The following is a 23,111-nucleotide window of genomic DNA, read 5'->3' on the forward strand; positions in this document are numbered from 1 at the left end:
GTACGTTCATGCGTGTTGCTTTAGAAGTGTAAGGTCATGGGTTTGATGTATAACTTGAATGCACTACACTACTTAAGTTAATTTACCTTCATGTAATTGGAAAAAAATGTATCTAAAGCAAGGCCTAAGAATGTGTGGACATCTCTTACAAGAACTTCTAAACTGCTTAGCAACCTCAGTTGTGAGTGCAGATGCAAACGTTAATGTGTTTATGTCAGACTGGCTATGAGCAAAGAAACCATTTCCAGTAATTAGCTTCAGTATTTTCTCGCTTTACATTAATGGGGTCATATCCTAGAAGTCATAATGCTCCAGGGGGTCAGCCCCAACCCCCATACTCAACCCACCCAGCCACCTTTCTTCTCTGACCAACAGATTCGCAACCAGAGGAGCTAAGCAAGTAGACTGAAGAGTCTCAACTCCTTTTGTCAAAACACTAAATCGGGAAGGTTAAAAATAAATATCATCCATTGTCATTTGAACCATTGCTTCCCAGTATAAATTAAAGACAGATTTCAAGCTTATAAAAACAACAAAACTTAAGATATATGTGGAGAGATTCATCTCACAATTATAGAAACAGATCATGTTCACACGTACTTGTATGTTCAGTAAAACCTTGCAATCCTTCACCTTTAAACTAGATTAGGAGACAACAAAAAGCATCACCTGTGTGGGTGGGGAGGGGACGTATGGAGGAGAAATCGAGGGCAGCAAACAAACACGTTTTGAGTGCTGTCAACCACTTCATGTGGCATTTGAGACAAGGAGAAGCATTACGGTTGGCCAGGTGCACCAGAACCTCCCCCCACGCTTCTTACCCCCTCTGGCACATCAACTCATGGCTTGCTCAGAATAAAAAAAGCCACGTGATTAATACCTACCTCAGAATGCTCCAAATCTCAACCAAAATGGCAAACTCAATCAACCTCCACTGGAGCAGAAGTGAAAAAAAATCAAAGCACTTTCCCCAGAGGTAAGGGTACAACCACGCCAACAGCTTCGGCTAAGGTGAAGGGCTAGGAAGCGTCAATCATCTGCACGTATCCCCACGGTGACAGACCCAGTTAGGAAAGCTTCAACGTACTCTGACAGCAAGGTAGGCGGAGGGGGGAAGCTTAAAGGTCAGGCCTATCTGCTAAGGACAGGCTAGACACAGCACAATCGCTGTGGAATTCATTTACGGATCACAGAAAGGGGATCTGCTGTTCTTTTCCGGTTTCAAAGTAACTTTAAGAAAGTTTTGTTACTTTATAGGTAGTGTGCAAGGTCCGACGTAATAACATACATTTATAAAAATGCTACTAGAGGTTCTCCTCATAGCTACCTGCAAATCTTTGATATTTGGGAAAGGGATGCCAATAGTGACCACCGCTCTGGCGTTGTCATCAGTGAAGTCTAAGCCCTCGCTCACCTTCCCTCTGCAGACAGCGACCAACAGAGCTCCATCTAAAAAAACAAACAAACACAATCATCAAACGTGGCAACAACACCTATGAAATATAAATTATTTTTGTCAACACCAACCTCTAGTTCCACCATCGGCTGCTGTTCCACCGATGGCCTTATAGTAGGTCTGCAGAAGCTCATCAAAGTCACCCTTGGCACCACCACGTGGCTCCGTGATCACAGTCTTCCGCTCCTCAAGCTTCTCCCACAGGCCTGTGTTCATCCAGCGGTCCCTCAGTTTATCCAGCATCTTGTTAAACAAATACAAACAGAACCAATTGAATGTGAGCAATTCATTCATGCATCTATAAGTAACTAGACGATGCTTTCATAAGGCCAGTTCACCCAAAAAGAAAATTCTTTCATCATTCACCCTCATGTAATTCCTACCTAAATGACTGACTTTCTTCTGCAGAACACAAGAGAAGATATTTTGAGAAGTTGGTAACCAAACAACATTGGCCCCAATTTACTCCAATTGTATACAGAGACACAAAATCACTGAGTCATTTCTCAAAATATTTTCTTTTGCGTTTCACAGAAGAATCATACACAGGTTTTGAATGACATAAGGGTGAAGAAATGTTGACAAAAAATTGTTATTTTCAGGTCAATCACTACACTTTCAATATGGCTCTCATTATCTATATCCTCAACAAAGGAGGAATGTCTGACTCTGGGTTGCCCTTGCTTGCAGTATATTCATTAATAGTTGCAGGCCTCCTCATAGAATTGTAAACTGCTGGTTGGACAATCTTGTATTTTCAAGAATGATGTAATATAAGCCGTAAAACTTTTAATGTGAAAAGCCTGAGAATTCATAGCATGACACAGATGTAGCTCTTGCATGTTTTCTCAAGCTCTTCGAATTGAGAGCAGAGAAACCGTGAGTTATAATAAAATGTTACAGTTGTGTTGTTAGTGCAAAAAGTCAGCAAGTCCCACGAGAGGAACACTGATCTAAAAGCCCTTTCCCTTACAGAGAGCAACTCTCCTATCTGCTGTGCACATTTTCCTCTTGAATAAACGTGTCTTCACAATCGAAGAGAATCTTCACTGGTTTGGAAATGTGTAAGAAGGGTCAGGCAAAAGTTCTTCTTGCGATGGGAAAAAACTTCTTGCGACACGGCAGGAATTTGTGGCTTTGTTCGGGTGAGAGTGAAGTAATGCCTAAGGGCTTTGTATTATAATCAAAACACATGTTTGTTCTTTAGAGGACAGAGAGCTTATACACGCCAACACTTTAACAAAAAAGACAATGCTGACGTAAGAATGTTGACATGGGGGATAGAACTACTAAATATTAAATCACATCTAAGGTGGCCGAGACTTCTGCACCACTAAAACTTTACACGGTGAGGTAACATGCTTGTTATTGTGAAATGAAGCAAGGACCGATTTGATCTGGTTCGTGCTTAAAGGGAAAAACAAGCAAGGGCGAGCACCATAAATAAAACATGACGCTTGTGTTGACGTGACATCAACTCGATCCCTTGAAATGTCAGTTACAGCCTTTGACAAAATTAAGAAACCCTTCCAAAGACCATTTTAAGTTTTTTTTTATTTAAAATTATATTTATGTGTTAAGGTTTCATTTTGTGAACTACTAACAATATTTCTCCCAAATTAAAACATAAATATTGTTTCTATTCCTCGATTTTTGTCATAGTTTTCATGTCTTGTCATGCTGTCGGTCTTTCACATTGCTGTTGGATGACTTTGTAACACCTGAGGTTTAATTTCGTTGAAATTTAACATTCACCAGACTGGAATGGCCACAATACCTCTAGAAATGTTGATTAAATAAAAATTTGGAGTGGTCTCCTAATTTTTTCCACAGCCGTTTCATTGAACACGCGTGCGCCAGGACTGCAGTTAACTTCCGTTCTGTGTTCGGCTACTGTCTAATAACAACTATTTAATTGTTCCTTAATTTATGTTAATATTAATTTATATTATTAACGATTTGTTGAATTCTATTGTATTTTCATTTTATTAATTAAACAATTTGTTGAATGGGTTCTGTAGTTAGGTCGTTTTAAAAAAACCGATATGGTACATTGACATCTAGAGGTTGATCTTTGTTTTGCAGTCTAAATTCAAAATATTGGAGAGACAAGTTTAGTGTAATAAGTAATGGTTCTTCTCAGTTTCTATTGTTTGTTATAAGAAATTATCTACAGGCACTCTATTTTTTGTGAATGTGTACTGGAAGTTTAGAGGAGCCCATGAACACACGCATGCGTAGTAATGTTTGTTTATGTTGTCACTTAGAAACCGTCTATAAGGACTTGCAGAAAACCAATTGTGCTGCAATTCAAATGTGAAAAAAAAACTTGAATTATTCACGTGTTCTGACCTATTTGTCAGATATGTTGACCCATTCCCGAAATATGAGCTCTGCATTTAACCCATCCAGTGAGTAGTGAACACAGGCACAGCAAGTCGTGAACACACATACACCCGGAGTAGGGGGCAGCTATCTCTGCAGCGCCCGGGGAGCAAGTAGGGGTAAGGTGCCTTGCTCAAGGGCACCTCTGCCATAACCCGCCGGCCATAAGAATCGAACAGAGTCCGACTCCCTAACCATTAGGCCACGACTGCCCCTAACAAAGGAAAATAAGAAAGGAGAACGAAAGAAAACAAACAATAAAAGTAGATAGAACTAATTGGGTTGGATCACTATATTAAGAATCATGAGTTTACCTTTAGGGTCAACGTTATTAATTTCTGCTGAGTCTGAAGTGTAGCCCAATAATAACCCAAGCGCAACCTGATAATAAAATGCTTGCCCTTAAAACATAGGCACATCCACGCACAAAGACTCCTTGTATAAGCTTGTTGTTTATATTCCCAGAGCTGTAATTTGTAAACCCTTATAAAAGCGGGCGAAATACAATACAGTGCCACTCCAGGAGTCCCACAGCTCAAGGGGTAATGGTCCTAATGCTTTTATCTCACAGACACTGCGAGTAAACATCGGTCCATGTCTGCTTCCATGCAGCCATTTCATTAAAGACACATTTTCCACATCCCTCAACTTGACAGACAAGAGACAGTTTCCAAGCCAGAAGTCAGAAGCGGTCACTATCTTTTCGATTCCATGGAGCCTCCAACAATCCTACCATTTTTATGGCAAAAAACTAAAACGGCATTGAGCTGATACAAATAATTTACTACCCTTTTAAAAGTGTCAACAATAATGGATTACATGGAGAACATCCAGTGTTGCAGATCAAAATTAACCACTGTGAGTGTATGCTTGTGTATAAAGATACTTTATACACAAGCTAGGAATGGGAGTTTGTGGGGGTGGCGGTGATGGGATGAGCACATGGCCTTCATGCCTAATTCACGGGCATTATCTGACAAGCCCAGGACTGTTTCCACAGGGCCTAGACCAGTACACAGCAGAATGAAAATGTCAATCTGCACACTTGGCTGAGGCTCAGGTGCACAAACATGGCAGAAGTGACCCTACCTCATTCCCTTCTGAGGTCACTGACAGTGCTATCAAACAGAAAGCACGCTCCAAGACAGCATGAGAGAACTTGTGCCAAACAGACTACAATACATCACAAGTGGCATTTAAGCTTAAATTGTCATGCCGTTGTGTATGACATGTATATAATAATATGCAATTGAATAAAATCTAGTAATGATATTGTGACGTGTGAGAGTATCTGTGTATGGCAATTCAGCATTACAAATAAGAAAGACAATACTGCATTAGAAGTTATATCATCGATTACAATACAAAGCAACAACAGTGATTCATGTATTGTATCATGCCTTAGTCAGGAGGACCAAAATCTCTCATCTAATGATACAGAAATGAAGAAGAAATGCAAATCAATATTTTAAAGCACTGAAATATTTCACCTTATGATATTGTACAGGTCTATTTTTTAATTTATATTGAGATTATTTTAATGTCAATTAAAAAAATTCTGGACATTTTGACGTTTTATTGGACGTACTTAATCTGATTATTGGAAATAATTGCATTGGTGCGCAGCAATAAGTACTTTATCACAGTAACATGTTTACATGACGTGAGCAAACTTCTTTATTCCTGTTTACAAATATGTTTTATTAGTCTGATTATTTGCTATAATTCACAGCATAAACGAATTAGGTATGTATTACCGGCTATCTTTTTAATATATTTGCGTCAAATGCAAAACACAGTTATGTGGATTTATTTTTATATAAATTTACAAATGTTATTTTTATGGCGCTGTGATGAATATAGCAATATAATGGAAAATGCCTCTGCAACAATGTGGTGTACACTGTTATGGCCGCATAAAAATATGGGGCAGAGACTGCTGACAGACTGCCATGAATTTGTGCTTAAGGTGCGCGAAAGATGCACATGCGCACCTTGGTCAGAGCAGCATAAATGCGATAAAGGTGTTTAGATGCATTCTTGTTGCGATTTTAAACCGGTGAACACCACATATGTTACTTCGATTGTGCTTACAGCGATTATGAGACTTACATATTAGGGGTCACAGCAAACACACTTTAGCTACCAGAATGAGTCCACAGTCATGATTCCTAAAAGCAACTAAAAAGACATTTCAATGAAATGTGAATGTCTCAGAGATGTCATAACACAAGAATGGTTTTCAATGTCTAAAAGCAGCTGTTGATAAAACAAAGTGGAATAATGAGTGTCTAGTGAACATGCAAAGGCACAACAAAAGGTAAATAATACATCCTTGTTACTTGACTAAATGTATGCATCGCTTGGCTCGTGCCACCATGCTAGACTGAGTCGAATGGATGTAACTCTCCGAAGGGACGTAGTGCCGAGGTGACAAGGCACAGAACTGTGTGTTCTCTCTCTAGCTCTCACTTCTTCCACCACCTTCACATTCATCTATCTATTTTTCTTCAACCTTGACGCCATGTGGCGACACGTTGCTGTTTCTTCTTTTGCAAAAGGGCGTTAAATAATAGACAAAGTTGGTTACAGGGTGGCATAAATGAAACATAGGCCCCTAGTGGCGGCAGTAGAAGACGTGTAGTGGCTGTAAATAATTCAGCTGTCAAATATCACAGTGACGATCACGCCAAGGACGAGGCAGAGCGGCGCCCCTGCCACCTGCCTGTGAGCACCCACACTCCTCAGCGTTGACGCAGACCAGGCCATTAGCGCGAGGCCGACGGTGAGAGCAGAACACCGGAGATAAAGCACACGATCTGTTGAAGTATGGATCTGTTTTTATCTAGTCCAGAGCTATAGCTGGAATAAGGGGTTGCCTCACTAATGGACAGCTTATAGAAACGGAGTTCAGCACTTGAAGCGGGACATCAGCAACGGGAAAACATTTACTCTGATACGCATCTGAAACCAAGTGAGCGGTGCTCAGGGTTTGAGTAGGACAAGTGGATCGATCTCACTTGCTCCTATGACTATGTAAACATTAGCCAATTGTGTGGGACTTGGTCCAGTAGACAGACGCGAGCGGTAAGATTCAGCACCATTAGCTGCTAATGGGGCTCTGTATCACAGTTTACGCTTCATTTACAGCTCAAGAGGGTAATGGCAATAATGCAAAGACCGACTCTGCCTTGTTTCACAGAGTGGTCAAGAGGCCTGGCAAAAAGCCACACGTTAGAAATGGAGTAAGTTGTTGTCATCTTAGATGCTAGAACATGAATATGAGACCGTTATGAAACCAAGAAACAGCTTTCTTACAAATACAATCTCTTCATTTGGATAAAGAAAATAAGTCCAACTTTAGGTACATTAAAAGTATTTTAAGAAACTGCCATGGCAATAAAAGTAAAAGTTTATCCCAAAATAAAAAACTGGATTCATTTATTCATGACATTCGAAACCTATATGACTTTCTTTCTACTGTGAAACACTAAAGTAGATATTTTGAGAAATGGTTTTGTGTCCATTCAATGGAAGTTAATGGGGAAGGATGTTGCTTGTTAACCAAAGATCTTCAAAATATCTTCAATTTTATTTTTCAGAATGCAGTCATACAGGTTTGGAATGACATGAGGGTTTGCAATTTTAATTTTTGGGTGAACTATGCCTTTAAGACATTTTCTGGATGTAGATTCTTGTTTGTAATTTCCTATTTTTCTTAACAGTGATTTTTATCACTGTAGTGTAATCCACTAATTTACCAAAAAAACTTACACAAACCTTTAATAAAATCAGAAAACACCCATTTACAATAATGGGATGCATATTTGTCAGGAAAAGTGTTTCCTTTTAATTAAATTAAATCCACAAAATAATAATTACTGACATCATACAGCATCAGTGTAATTGAAATTGATCAGAGCACATGTGCTATACTATCTCTATCATTACTGATGAGAATGCAATCTCAACCTTGTCTAGAAGACTGTAGACAGTATGCTGAGAGGCCTTGGGGGCTCATAACCTCCATACGTACCCCCTGCAGTGCACTTTGAATTTGAGAGGATGCAAGTCGCACAGATACATCTACCACCCCTCCTTTCCACCCCCAGCCGAAGCTCAAGCACCAGGCGCCAGCTTAGATGCATCTTCACACAGACAGCTTGGCGACGTCAGCTCTAATGGCCCTTATCTTAATCTGCTTTAAAAGCATCCTGCATTTCCACAAGATCTTTTCACCTTTGCCAACCCACATTTAATAAGCAGGCCATCCCCATCTGTTCTAGCCTTTCTTGTCATGAGGTCGTGCCAGACAACACGGGTCTCTGTGGTTAACTGGGGTCCAACAGAGAGGGTCTGCGACACTCTAAAACCTTTAGAACCATAATGGGTTGGTGCGTATATCTGTGTGCGTTACGTACGATAGTATTGGGGGGCTCGAGGGTGGTATAATGAAGCACAATTGGTGTCATGGGGACACAGCTGGAACAGACAACGGGACATGCAGGTTATGGCCCCTAAAAGAGTGGAGAGATAGCGATCAACAGGAGTGTTGAGAGGTGTCTGGAGACTGGAGCTCTGGTCTGCTCCTTTGAAGACGGGACTCTCAGGCTCCAGAACCTCCACAGTCTTCAATGAGCCTCTAAACTGCTCAATTTCCAAATTAAATATTAATCCACATGGAACATTTATACTTTGGTATGATATACAATATGGCACTTTTTTGTATATAACTGTATATATGCTTCGTCGGGATGAGTAAATGGAAAATCCTATAGCAAGTATAATATATCATTCCTCTTGACATACACTTGCTATTAAACGTCTAGGGTTACTTACTTCTTTATACATATTTTTAGAATATCAATCTTTTCAAAAGTATCAAATAACACAAATTAAACAATTACAGTGACTAAAAAAAACAAACTAAATCCAAACTCATTACCTGCTTTTCCTTTTTATTTATCTGGTATTAACATTTTTTAAACATCTGAATAGTGATGAAGGACGACCTAAACTATATTTTGGAAATGTAAAGCAATCCCATCAACACTAAGATATATACAAGCACACAAAGACATTTGAGAAAGTTAATCATCTCCCATGAGGGTACATCATGACGGGCAGCTTGAATGGGAGTGAATTATTTATGACCTAAACGTAACAAACAATGGGGAACAAAGTATTTTTCAATGGCTTTCAATAATAGAGCTAGTTATGTGAAAAGGGATACAGGAAAACCGTGAGCCAGCACTCAAGGGTTTGTTCACTATCCATAATACATTACAGCAATGTATTAGCGCATATGGTCATCGGCCTGACCGCTGTTATTGAATTCTTATTGAAGTATGTAGATTGTGTAGAATGGCTTTGTGGCTCCTCTACCGGAATGTCAGGCAGCAACAACTTTTATTCATCGTTTTTATGGTGGTGCTGAAGAGAACATCAGCAGAGGTTCAAAACTGTGGTCTCTAAGCCCTCCCAGTGGCAGCTTTACAGAGCTACAGCTACTCACAAGCATTCAAAGCAACAAAGCTTGCAGTATGTGCTAAGCTGTTTGAAATATTGAATATTCTGGTAACTTGACTAGGGTCAATTTCATTATCAGCCAAGGTGAAAATAAGAAACATGACAAATAATTAAATATACTACCATAAATACTGACTGTACATACCTTGTAGGACGGCAGGAAGCAAAGCACCCCGCGTTTCACTGTGTGGCACACTTGCAACAGCAGGGCTCCCACTTCATCCTGAAATGCAAAAGTCTCTGCATGCTGGAATGTGGCACATAGCTTTCGACCCTGAGGCCCTGTACCAACGGTACCGACCCAGACCTGCAACATGCACAAACAGACAGTATTCTTAAAACTGACTATAAGTTTCAATTGAGTCCATGTTCAAACATTTCACATAAAACTGTTCCTATACGCTAATTGAAAGAGATTGATAGAACCAACTCCAAGGTCACAAGATCAATTCTCAAGGAACTTTCATCTTGAGGTATTCTAATACTAAACTTTGCAGGATGTCTTAAGCATGATGCTGACCTGTGACTTGCTGATGACATGACTGGCCTCCAGCTGGATGGAGAACTTGATGCCCAGTTCAGAGGAAAATGAGCCCATGGGAGAGAGGGTGCCTGAGGTCAGCACAATACTTCGCACTGATTCGCTCAGATCTGAGAACGCCTGTCGTGACAACCATAAGAGTTTATAATACATACATACACTGAATTTTTTTTATGTGCCTTATTACAGTAGATTTTATGAATAGAAAATATTGAAATATCATTAAAAGAATTATGTTCCTGTTTTAAACAAAATTTTGAGTTAAAATGACAAACTAATTGACTAACTTTGGTTGTTAAGATTTTAATTATTACGTTCGAGTCATTTTAATTGAACAAATTATTAAGTAAATCCAACTCAATTCTATTATGTTAAACTCACTTAAATTGGTCAAATTAAGTTTACTTATTTTGAGAGTTTTGGTATAATTTTTAAGTTTGGGCTTCTTAAGTGGATTTGGTTGTTCAGAAGAGTGTTGCTTGTGTCTAGGCTGAGGGAGGTACAATATTAGTCATGAAATGCAAATCAATTTATAACCTTTATAAAACTTTTTTTTAAAGAATTAAACTAAATCTACCATAAAATTATAGAACCTTCATTTCTTTGTAAGTAGGCAAACTTACAAAATCATAAGGGGATCAAATAATTATTTCCCTCACTGTATCGAGCAGTAACTGTGCTAATGCCAGTACAAAGACCACCAGTCTCTCCGCACTTGACTATTTAATTTGTAACAAAAATATATTTCAATATGAAAGTAAGTAAGTGAACACTGAAGTTTGAGTTAGACACATGTTTTTGTTGAACAATATATTTTTTTGTTTACTTTACGTTAAATTTACTTAATATTTTAACAAACACTTAATGTCTTTAATAAGTAGAATATGCTTTATTCTGGTTAGTAAATTGTACTTGAATTAAAGCAGCAGATTTTACCTAGAAAATATTTGCTCAAATTTAGTAAATTCTACAAGGTATTTTTTTCAGTGTCCAGCAATGATATCATAATACACACTGTACTTAGCCAGTAACAGTTCTCACCACGGCAGGGTTGAGGCACCAAAAGCTCAGGGTGTGCACCAAGGTTTTTTTGCGGGTGCTTTGCCGGCGACGTTGGGGCCGTGCGAAAAATCCCTGAGCGTCAGGCAGGTCTGGCTGGGTGGTCCACATATAACTCTGCTGGAGGGCTACACGGTAATCACCTGCAAATCTGCACACACCAATGAGCACAGACATTAAGCAGAAGCAACATATGAATGGTGAAATAATGATTAATTATTATAATAATTTCTTTAACTTCATTGTTAACGCTTATTTTATTACACAATTTAAATAAATATTATTTTATTTGGTTGTGTTATTTTCAGAATATTTAATAATAAAAAATAATTTGGCAAACAGATCACAACATTAAACAAATCCATTAAATGCCTTCATGAGTACAGTTTTCTTTCCCTTGACATTCTAGTTATAAAATAAAAAAATCTGTCATCACTGACTCACCCTCTTTTCATTTCAAACCGTATGACATTCTTCCTTCTGCAGAACACAAAAGAAGATATTTTGAAGAATGTTAACTGGCCCCCATTCACTAGCATTGGTTTTTTGTCCATTAAATAGAAGTAAATGGGGCCCAGTGCTGTTCAGTAACAAAGTTTCTTCAAAATATCTTCTTTTGTTCTGTAGAGTCATACAGGTTTGAAATGACAAGAGGGGGAGTAAATGATGACAGAATTTTCATTTTTGGGCGAATTATAACTTTAACTCACAAAATGTGGAGCTGGACACACAATTCTGTGAGTTATCCATTAAAACTATTGCTTGTGAAAATGACCTGCAATTATGTCTGAAAAGGAACTCCAGCACCATAAAAAGGCTTTTGAGCATTGACTGAGTGTTGGAGCTGATGGTGGGAACCTGCACAAACTCCTCTCTTCCTTTCACTAGCCCAATTCGCTCCTCCTTCTCCAGCACTGCTGCAAGGTTTTTCTATGCAAAACATACACACATCAGAAAAAAGTAGAAAATTGTCAGCATGCAGAATTTGACGGCAGCTAGAGGAACAATACCTGCAGCAATGAGAAGGTGTCTGCAGTGATGCCTAAGCCATGGAAGATACCAAGAGTCTCTGTCCCTGTCCAGACCTTACAAGAAGACTCATACTCACGCTCTTCCAAGCCACTGGAGCTTTCCTGCACCCAACTACATGCACATAGAAAAACAGAAAGTGAACATGAATTTCTGTTATATTGGTAAATTTGATCTGTTTGGCTTTATTTGTTGATATTGCAAATGAGATGGCAACAACATCAACAATGATTACAGACACTCTAAATCCCAAAACATCAAGCATCAAAATCTCAATTAAGCATTTACGACTCGTCCCATGATGTTGAACTAAAGTGTGAGATTATAATGTGACTATACTTGGCAAGGCTGCAGCAGAAGGCCAGCAGAGGCGTGTGCTGATCTCGACGAATATTGTGCGTCACCATTCCTTCGATCTCATCTCGTGCCAGAAGTAGTTGGGCGTGATTCAAAGTAAAACTGGCACTCTCACGGGCACAGTCCTCAATGTTATGAGCCTCATCCAGCACTACAATCTGCTCCTTCAGATTAATTTCCAACTGGCAGAGAAACAACGTTACAGTTATCACATATAATCCCATATCAAATATTTCAAACGTCTTTAAACCAGCATCTCATGTTTTTTGTTCAACAAAAACATAATCTGAAGTATTCAGATAATGTGGACTGATACTCACACTCTCACGGATGAGGGGGTCCAGAAGATAGTTGTAGGGACAGAACACAATCAAGGCATCCTGCATGAGTTCCCGAGCAGCGAAGTATGCACAGGAGCGAAGTTTACCGCCGAGACTCACCAGATCCTCAATGTCCCAGGCCTGGTGCAGCCCATGAACCCACTGCAATGAGTGCTGATCTCGCATTTTATGCACATTACGGTAGTACTGGCATGACAAGCCCTAAAATAACATGCAAATACACAGTTAAAAACAGAACGACAGAGAAAAACTAAACAGAAAAAGAAAGCAAAGGTTTGTTAGTAGACAAAAAGACCAAAAAGCTAATTCCTTAAACCAAACTGGCCCATCAGATAAAAAACATCTAATTAGATCAATTCCTCATGAAAACTGTCCTTATTATTCTACAATGTAAACAGATGTTTCCCTGCAGACAAGGAAACATCTGCATTGTGGCATAGTTCACCTGAGCCTATATCTTGCTGCTGAAAAGCTGATGGCAATTTCCACTATACATACTCAAAGAGGGATTAGCCTTTAATGAGAGCGCGGGATAAACGTCAGCCCATCCATGGCATTTTTATCCCCCTGTTCTCTGACTCTTATGAAGGTGATGATGGCAGCACTAAAGGGTGTGGGACCCATTGACAAGCGACTGAAAGGCCTACAGTCTTCAGGCATTCAACAGGGGCAGGACGGCAGAATAAAAACGGGGAACGGGGCTCATAAGAGGACACAAGAGATGGAGCCCCAGGGAGGATGAGAACACAGACAGCTCATTCTCTCATCTCTCCTAGCGGGGTTGTCGGCACGGTCTTCACCTCTTTCATGTGCAGGGATGCGACACAGCGGATAGGTGAGCGGACACCTGTGGTGACAGTGCAATAGGTTTCATTACGCAAGACGCCCGACGGTCATGGAATGAGCAACACGGACAATATGGAATCTCACATTGGAACAAAGTGCGTTTGAAGCCTTTGACAAAAGTGCACAACAAAAAGACCTATATGACTGATTTGGGGATATTATCGCCTGTAACTGCTGTCAACAGCTTTGGTGACAGAGATTAAGTTTGACAATCCCTGAAGTGAGGGTTTGTGTTACAAGGTCGTTAATCCAAAGGCGGCTCGTCTTCTTTTCGTCTGACAGTGTTACAGTGAAAGGAGAATTCAAAGAATAAGTGCCACGCTTGCTGTTTGGCCTGCAGGCCACAGCGAAGATCAGGCAACAACGTATTTGTTTGCACAGAAAAGAACGGGTCAATCTCTGTTCAAAAGATTCAATTCATGACATTTAACGGAAAACAAATTCACTAGATTATCAGATTATCTCAACACTCAAAAATTGGATTAGGGCACAAATCATAAATTAAAAGGTCAGAGGCTGCTACGTAAATAAATGAATATAATTTTTTCTTTAGCATTCTAGCAAATCATTCCTTAAATATGCCAGAGTGAAAACTATTATCGTTATGTGTCTCCTTTAAATGCACTTAAAACTCCCTGCAAAAGACATTTAAGTAATAGTTTACCTTAACATGAAATATATATTTTTATTAACTCACGCTCATGCCAACCTGTACAAAAGAAGATATTTTGAAGAATGTTGGTAACTGACTATGCCTAAATGACTATTATACTGACACAAAACCTTTGAGATATCTCAAAATATCTCAATCATGTAATGGTTTTGAATGAATCAGGGTGAGAGTTAAATGATGACCAAATTTTTATTTTTGGGGTGAACTATTCTTTTAAATTAAAGTAATAGTTCCCCCAAATATGAAAATTCTGTCATCATTTACTCGTCCTCAGTTTGTTCCAAACTTGTAAAAATGTATTTGTTGTGCCAAACACAAGGGGAAATAATAGGAAGAATGTCAGAAACCGAGCAGATTTCGTCCCCCATTTACTGCCATAGTAGAAATACTATGGCAGTTAATGGGGATCTGCTCGGTTACTAACATTCTTCCAAGTATCTTGCTTTGTGTTTAGCAGAACAAAAAAATATATACAGGTTTGGAACAATCTGAGGACGAATAAATGATGACAGAATTTTCATCTTTGGGTGAACTTTGGGTCATCTTTTAAGTAAGATTAAATTAAAATGAGTACTAACTAACTACCTACTAAAGGGACGGTTATACTTGACTTTCCGCATCCGTGTCTGAATCGCGCAGCTTCTTGAATTGTCAGCTTCTTAAGCATACTCAATTGCGAATAAGTGCGAATAGACAAGTTCGACATAAGTGCAGTTCGTCACCGAGTGGACTGGGCCATTAAAAAATCTTTTCGTGGATGCGCTGTTGTACGCGTTGTTTGTACGAAGATTACATCATGCAGGCGGCGCGTGGACACCAAGACAATACTTTGGACTTAACTGGTTGTTCTTTTCATCCAGTATTTTTATTCATCATCAACTATCTGAGTTATTGCCATCTGCTAAATCAATTATTGGATGACCTCTAGCATAAATAATGGAAGTACTAGACAAAAGAAAACAGAAGTTAGATGGGGTGATCTCTTACTACACAATTACAAACCCCTTGTTCATGTCAAGAAACAAATGAGACCCTAAAAGCAACATAAGATGAGGTTTTCAGACAAACAACTGCCTTTGAACTAAAGGTCATTAGGAATCTTTAGGATCCTCTCACAATACCTGCTAATTCTAACAGATTTCAGGGTTCATATCTCATAAGAGGCCCTGAACTCAGTGAACCAGAATGTCTTAGACTAACTATTGTACCCTCTGGGGGCTCTAATGATGACAGATGAATACAGAACCACTGCTCAAAGGTGGTTGACATGTCACGTGATGCAACCTGGGAAGGGGGGCGACTCACATTCTTGGCCTCCAGCAGCTCCTTGCAGCGCTCGTTGCGATTGGCATGAGGTACCACTTCGGGATGCACGCAAGTGTGGTCACGACTAGAGAGGATAGTCATGGCCACGCTGGAGTACATTGTTCGCTTTAGCTCCCGCGCGATCTGTGTGATCTGCTTATGAGTGCGTGTGCCGAAGAAGATCTTTGGAATCGTTTTCCTTCCGCCTCCCTCTTTGTCTTTTTCGTTGTCCTTGGTCTTTTCAACCGTTTTCTGTCCTGCTTTGAGGTTGCCACAAGGACAGAAAGAACAAGACACGGGAGACTGTTGGACACAAAAAGAGAAAAACAAGTCAACCGCAAACGTTACAAAGAGAAACAACCTACTCTAAGCATCGCAACAGCGCTTGTTTGCCAAGCCCGTGAATGAGCTTTTGTTTAAGCGGTCATATAGATAATCGTTCACATAGCAGGGAAATGCTATAAGTCAAGACAGAATGACCCCAAGCAAGACTGTAATTTTAGACCATGCCATTGTTCATGTTACCGGCCCCTGATTGGATCTCTTAATGGCAGCTTTCACACAAAGGGCCATGCTTGCCTGCAGCCAGCTCCAGTGGTGAAACTGATCTTGAGGACGGTATGAACATTTTAAGTGTCCCACTTTCCCCTGCCATTCACGGGACTGACATACAACTTATGTGTTACACAGGTGGTGTCAAATAAAGAGTCACTGCTTTATTCTGTGGAGACAGCGGTATTGTCTGAATACTGAAATACAGCATTCATAAAACACGAAAAGCTTATGTTTGAAAAGCCTTAATCTCAAAGCTTTTTCTGAGTCTGAACATTTAGCAGGGACTGCCCACATTAGATATTTCTGCACCTTGGAGATTAGAAGGATCAATCTACATCGATATAATTATAATTAAAGTTTCTTCATTGATGATAGACAGACTCAGACGGAGTTGTGGGTAAATCTGTTACTAAAGCTCTGCACACTCTGTTAGATAAAACTTCAGGTAACCAAATGTGTAACCATGGACCACAAAACCAGTCATAAAGGTATTTTATTATTGAGATTTATAGTCTGAATAAATCTGAATAAATACTGGAAGCCTGGGATAGGACAATATTTGGCCCAGTTACAACTGTTTGAAAGTCTGGAATCTGACTCAAACTCAAAATATTAGAAAAATCGTCTTTCATGCTGTCCATCAGAGGAATTGTAGAAGGCCGCTGCTAAGAAGAAAGAGCTTTGTTTAACACTCTTTACTGGTTTACCGATTTAATGACTTGTGGAGAGTAGATGAACCTGAAAGCGGAAATTCAAAGCTTTACATTGATACCGAACTTGAGTGGGTACTTCCAAAAAGCGGGCACCAGATGGCGAAGTTTGTAGGTGTGTTTCAGGCTTTTTTGTTGCGATTTTGCTGCATCCACTCACAAAAATTGTTTTTATATACTTACGGGGAGAAATTTTCAAAATGTCTCCATGGTACCTAATATTAGGGATGCACCGATGTGTTCATTTTGGCTGATAATGATATCCAATCATTTCTTTACATTGGAAACCGATATACAGTATCTAAATATTAATATAAAATTCCCTAAAACTGAAACAAAAGGCAAAAAGTGGACAACTACTTTTATTTATAAACATAAACTGACAAGGTAACCATAACTTCTCTTTTCTCCCTTAGAAAATCATGTTCCAAGCTGACTTTAGACTAGTTAATAATTCTTCAACCTACAAAGTCTTCTGGTATATATTTTTATTTAGTAAACAAATTATAGACATTCTTCCTAAGCAACCCAAAAATATTTCTTAATAGTCACAAGTCTAGCAGGTCTCAAGACAGAAAGCATTCAGACACATTCATAATTTACATATTCATAAATACCGTATATACATACTGTACCTACATCAACAATGTTTTAGGAATAGCAGTAAGTGAATGTTCATGACAGAAAGATAGTCCTGTCTGTACAGTATTTTAACTGTGAGGAGTGTGCAGCTGAAGAAGTTAAACCAGAAGAAATGATTTATGATTTTTGACTGATTTTATCGACCGATAGCGATATGATCGATAATTTGTCGTGCATCCCTACCTAATATCCTAATGATTTTGGCCGTAAAAAACAACACACAATTTGAATTTACTGTTGGCTATTGCTACAAATACACAAATAACCTTATGACTGGTTCTGTGGTCGACATTTCTGATTTGAAAATATGTGCACCTTTAATGCACTGTAAGTCTCTTTGAATAAAAAGCTGCTTCTGCCAAATTATAAAATACTTGCAATGAAAGAGGCATTTCAAGCTTTTAAAATTAACAAGAGTCAATATTGCAGAGTATTTTTGTGGGAGATTCCAGATGGGCCTGTTGATAGGTATGCCAATATAAATATGTTACACATTGGTCAAAAAAGCCAAAGTCTTTCGAAATAATACTACCTTCTCTTCTTCTCCTTAGAGTGACAAGTAAGATTAACCCTCATAAACAAATGCTAAGTCACGGCGTGCGTTACACCTTCACATCAGGGATCAAGCTGTCCCCTGAAGAGGTCCAGCTCTGGTTACCCAAGCTGCCTCTCAACCCTTGTTTGCCATTAAATATTACAGTACGTGATAGAATGGAAGCGAATGTGAGCCCATCCGCCGGCAGGACAAAGACCAGATCCGACGTGCTAAATAAACAGAGAGCTGGCAGCAGCTAAGGTTACGGCTTCGTAGGACGAGTTACGCGCTGGGGCTCTGGTTCTCTATTGATCGCCTTACCTGTTGCTGCCACATTAAATAGGCCGGTCCAAGTATCATGCCTCCTATACTGAATAATTGCTTATTCATTGTAGGGGGAGAGAAAGGGCTGATTGTGAATGGGAGGCCTTGTCAGCAGCCGTGCAGGAAACAGCTGACACAAGGGTATCCGTTACACACGGCCTGCCACGGTTTCGGCCCCTCTCGCTACCACACAGCAAATAAGACACCCCTGGAATGCAGATAACAGCCTCCATTGGCCGAACCTGCCGCCACAGACACATTCAGGCGGAGTGGTGCATTCTTTCTCGGCGAGGCCCTGATGTCAGTGGAGCAGAGAGCTATGCCTCGGCCCTCTCCAGACCTCAACGACAGCTCGCAATAAAACAGTGCGTTGCATTGTGTGGGAGCGTTAACCCAGGCATGCTGTTCCAGTCAGGGGCAGACACCTGCAGATGCATCTAGCAGCTCATTGCTCCACTAATAAAATGCAGCCATTGTTCGGGTGCTATTAAACGAGCACAGATATTGGGGGGAAAAGTCTTCGGGGGTTTGTAGCAGTGTGGGTGTCTAATGGCAGCGTTCCACAGCTCATGTGGGACCTAACAGCTAGTTACAGTTCGGGGCCAGCACACATACGACAAACACATCAAATGCGAGTGGTCACTTTATGGCGTGCTCGAGGTGCAAAACGTAACGGATACGAGACGCTGAGGTGGATCCCGTCGAGTACTAATCAGTTACTGCTGAAATATATGATAAGAGCTGGGTTTCTTCCTTCAGACAGTGGCGTTTCTGTTTGCCAGGTGAGGTGTGGAGAGAGCAGCTCCTGTGTTTGAGATGGTGATGCTAGATTGTCTGCACTTTACAAAGGGCCCTGCTAGAAGATGCAGGTCTGAGTGTGAGCGTGAACAATAGACACTGCATTTCAACAGACTTACTCTGAGGGCCCGACACCTGAGAGACTGAAATCTCACACTGTCCGCCTGCCCGGGCCAGTGCACCCTCACCATACAGATGGACAGAGAGGTAAAAAGATAGCGGAGCAAGAGACAGAGACAGCAAGTGAAGCATTTCAGCGAGGTCTTTACTCCCTATAACCCTCCTGATAGCTGCCCTGGAGCACCCCCACCCCACAAATCCCCAATCTCACAAAGCACCTGTTTATCCCTGGAGCGCCGTAACCACCGGGTGAACCCCATTCAATATTTATCCCGGGCTTTCACAGATCACTGCCAAGCAAGGCAAACCTCTTAATTAAACTAGAGCTCGCTTCAAAGGGCCCATTGAAGATGTCAGTCAGCGCTGGCAGGGGCCGAGAACGGTGTCAGGTGAGAGAGTGAAACCTAAAGCTTTGCTTTCTCTATATCTCGCTCCCCCACACCCAGCCTGCCCATCAAGCTTGAGCCCGCCTCCTTTTGGTAACCTCAGCCAATCCTGAGCAACGCATAATACAAGTCACTCTCTTTCCACTGAGCCAGTTGTAAGCAATATGTCCTTCTGTGTGACAGGCGATCACGTTAACACAGATTCTTTTCACCACAGGCTATGTGAATACCTTAGGTGTTTGTTACAGCGCATCAGATTATCTATGAGGCCTTTTGGTGAGTGCAGAGATGCTCTGCTGAGTATGGCCCTATATAACAGCCTCTCTTGTCATTATCACAGCCTTCACAAGATTGAGGATTTCCCCATGTTATGGTACAAGCCTTGTATGAAGATGTTTGGAAAAATGAAATCTTTCCATATTTGTTTAAGAGAATTAAATTACAGATAAAAGATATCAGATATACACAGTACAGTCTGAAAGACTGAATGACCTGTAAAGTCTGTAGATTAAAATCCAGAATCACCCAAACCTCTAAAATATCCCCACTTCAACATTTATTCATATATTTCTGTAGGGAGCATTTTGGAGGAAGGATCGTTTATGATAAAGCAACAACATTTGCAACTACTGACTATGGTGTGACAGTCAGCAATTATACAATTGCAATAATTTAACACATCTAAATCATCTATTTATATCATAATTAAGTATTCAACATGATGGAGTGTAAACTTCAATAAATTCAATGCCTTCCCAATTGAACATTTATCACTAATGAACCTATGCTGCCACCCAGTGGCCAGAAGTCAGATGCTTTTGCATTCCAATTGCCATTTCTAAAGTCGAAAAAATGTGGTGCTTTACAGATAACGGATAATAAAACATTTTTAAACCTTCAAACACTGGCCCAATTCATCATTTACTCTCATATTTAACAAATATACAAGTAGAAAATTGTCTGAGGTGCACTCACACAACACTGTGGATGTTCCATGGTCCTTTGTGCTCCAGCCCCAGGTCTCTCCAGATCCTCCTCTTCATCATCATCATCAATAAAAATCACCCCTCGCTCAAGACATCTCCGTTTACTACTCTGTGGACAGAAAAGAGAGACGACTCCGTAAGCCTGTGAAAAATGTCAAAAGATTAAGGGTTATTTGTATTAGTACCTTTTGCTCTGTTGTCGGTGTGCGAAGGCGCTTCTTGTCAGTTTGAAAATCATCATCTTGTTCTCTGTCAGTGGTAATGGAGGCTTGAAGTTTCTCAGAGAGACGGGAAGACAATGTGGACCTTTTTGGCTGGTCACCATTGACTGATGAAGAAAGAACATACTCAAGAGAATGCCATAACAGGAGACATCAGATTGGAATCAGGGTTGAATTTGACAGACAAAGATGACAGGTAGTTAAATTTAATACAAAGACAATAAATACACCACATTGTTTTGCAATTTTTATCGATTGCAAGAATAAAATAATAAATAGTTTGATGTGAGGGTGGATTCTAAAGCAAATGCTGTCTCATTTCATTTCAGTGAATGTTGCTCACCTCCTTTTGAAACAGGGGTTGTAGCGTCAACAGAAGTACCTTCACCGATCGGATTACCCAAAGTGGGTTCTGATTCCACAGTGCTGGAAGAGGGATGAGCATCTCGGTTATGGCACACACACTGACATGGAGTTGCCACTTCTGGTTTCTTACAGTCACTTGAGCCAATACTTGGATCCTGCTCCTTAGCTTAATATTAAGACAAAGAAACATAATTTAAGGTAATATAGAAGTATGGTCTTCATAAATCATATTAAGAGATTTCTATACAAACCAAACTGGGATTGCTGCCACGCAAGGGCTGAACACAAAAGAGCAAGACTTTTCCCGCTGCCAGTAGGACTCTCCAGCAGACAGTGCTGGCCATGGTTAAGCCCACGAATGATCTAGAGAGGACAATCATTTTTTGCTAGTGTTTTTAGCGAAGAGGCTAATATAACAGATGTGCATGCAAATGTTTTTATTATATATTTGTATCCATATATGTGACGCTGGATCACAAACTAGTCTTAAGTAGCAAGGGAACATTTTTAGTAAAAGACAAAAATACATAGCATGGGTCAAAATTATTGATTTTTTTATTTTATGCCAAAAATCATTAGGATATTAAGTAAAGATCATGTCCCATGATGATATTTTGTAAATTTCCAACCTTAAATATATAAAAGCTTTATTTGTGTGAGTGGATGGCCTGCCACAGTGCCTCTAATTAACAACTTCAAAGGCAATTTTCTCAATATTTAGATTTTTTTGCACTCTCAGATTCCTGAGTTTTAAACGGTTGTATATCAGTCAGATACTGTCCTATTCTAGCAACTCATACATCAATAGACTGCTTATTTATCAGCTTTCAGATAATGTAAAAATCTCAATTTCGAAAAATTTACCCATACGGTTTAGTTGTCCAGGGTCACATATGTGCTGGTACAATGTAAGGTGCTATCAGTGTGACATTACACCCTCCTGCTGAATTCAATGTCTCAGATCTTACCGAGTTCATCATGGCCAGCTGAGAGGGATAAGCTTTGCATGGGAAGTTTATTTTTACTCCACCTATGGTGTACTCCACTGGGGCTGCAGCCATAGTTCCGTTTCTGTGTTCCCGGGAAATCCTATGAGACAAACCATAGTTGTTTATAATGTGACTTGATTTGATTGATTCACTCGTTAATTTCGCTCTTATGTAAACTGACAATTTATTTGACAAATCTCAAGTATCTTAACTAACTTATCAATGCAAGTTATACTGTGGGCAGCTACAGTGTAGACCAAGTGTGACTATATCTAGATCTGACACGACTTACTTAACTGATAAGTTATTATTTTAACATGTTATCGACAACACCTTTTTTTCTTGAGCATACAAGCACCTAGCTGCTTTCTACTAACGTTTTATGAATATAGCTTCATTCCTATGTATGAATAACATCATTGCTAAAACAACACATTAATTACCTGATAACGTTCGTAAAATAGAAGATGACAAACAGGTTACTTGGCAAAGAAAGGTTTCATTATTGTATGTTATAATCAGTGTAAACATAAATGAAACTGGAAAATGAAACTCCCGCCTTGCAGCGGAACACAGGACGTGCGAATACGTAATGCACGACGTCGGCTGTCAAAATAAAAGACATCATGTTAAAAGTCTTAATTTAACATTAAAAATGTTGATGTGGATAAATACTTATTACAAACCCTAACCTTAACCCTAAGTCGTAAATATTATTGAATTTATTGTTAAATAATTGAAAGTCAAAGGTTATTCAAAGTTATTATGATTAAAGGTATTACAGTAATGTTAAAGTCCCAGCAAAATGAAAAAAAAATGACGATCCCTATTTTTTCATGAAATACTGCAGCGTTTATTGTAAATAGATCATCAATGTGGGTCATTTTATTTTTAAAATTCGTGTGCCCTCATAATCTTTAATTAAAAAAAAAAAATCTAAAAATGCACTTGAATCCTG

The 23,111-nt window shown here is 39.6% G+C and overlaps 1 protein-coding gene across 8 annotated transcripts in view; it reads right to left on the reverse strand.

Annotated features, from left to right (window-relative positions):
* Nucleotides 1-22,732, reverse strand: part of brip1 (BRCA1 interacting helicase 1) — a 74,976-nt gene extending 52,244 nt beyond the window's left edge. For all 8 annotated transcript variants that reach the window (XM_056757680.1, XM_056757677.1, XM_056757678.1 and 5 more), the window contains exons 1-16: nucleotides 22,597-22,732; nucleotides 22,133-22,253; nucleotides 21,416-21,527; nucleotides 21,142-21,330; nucleotides 20,763-20,905; nucleotides 20,567-20,686; nucleotides 15,522-15,824; nucleotides 12,677-12,898; nucleotides 12,339-12,538; nucleotides 11,981-12,113; nucleotides 11,746-11,900; nucleotides 10,953-11,121; nucleotides 9,891-10,031; nucleotides 9,516-9,677; nucleotides 1,528-1,699; nucleotides 1,328-1,449 (exon numbers count right to left, since the gene is read on the reverse strand). In XM_056757680.1, the coding sequence (XP_056613658.1) occupies nucleotides 1,328-1,449; nucleotides 1,528-1,699; nucleotides 9,516-9,677; nucleotides 9,891-10,031; nucleotides 10,953-11,121; nucleotides 11,746-11,900; nucleotides 11,981-12,113; nucleotides 12,339-12,538; nucleotides 12,677-12,898; nucleotides 15,522-15,824; nucleotides 20,567-20,686; nucleotides 20,763-20,905; nucleotides 21,142-21,330; nucleotides 21,416-21,527; nucleotides 22,133-22,225 (2,436 nt within the window). In that variant the 5' untranslated portion in view covers nucleotides 22,226-22,253; nucleotides 22,597-22,732. The remainder of the gene's footprint in view (nucleotides 1-1,327; nucleotides 1,450-1,527; nucleotides 1,700-9,515; nucleotides 9,678-9,890; nucleotides 10,032-10,952; nucleotides 11,122-11,745; nucleotides 11,901-11,980; nucleotides 12,114-12,338; nucleotides 12,539-12,676; nucleotides 12,899-15,521; nucleotides 15,825-20,566; nucleotides 20,687-20,762; nucleotides 20,906-21,141; nucleotides 21,331-21,415; nucleotides 21,528-22,132; nucleotides 22,254-22,596) is intronic.
* Nucleotides 22,733-23,111: the final 379 nt, after the last annotated feature.

The sequence above is a fragment of the Triplophysa dalaica genome, chromosome 9, assembly GCF_015846415.1.
Source record: "Triplophysa dalaica isolate WHDGS20190420 chromosome 9, ASM1584641v1, whole genome shotgun sequence".
In the NCBI taxonomy this organism is placed as follows: Eukaryota; Metazoa; Chordata; class Actinopteri; order Cypriniformes; family Nemacheilidae; genus Triplophysa; species Triplophysa dalaica.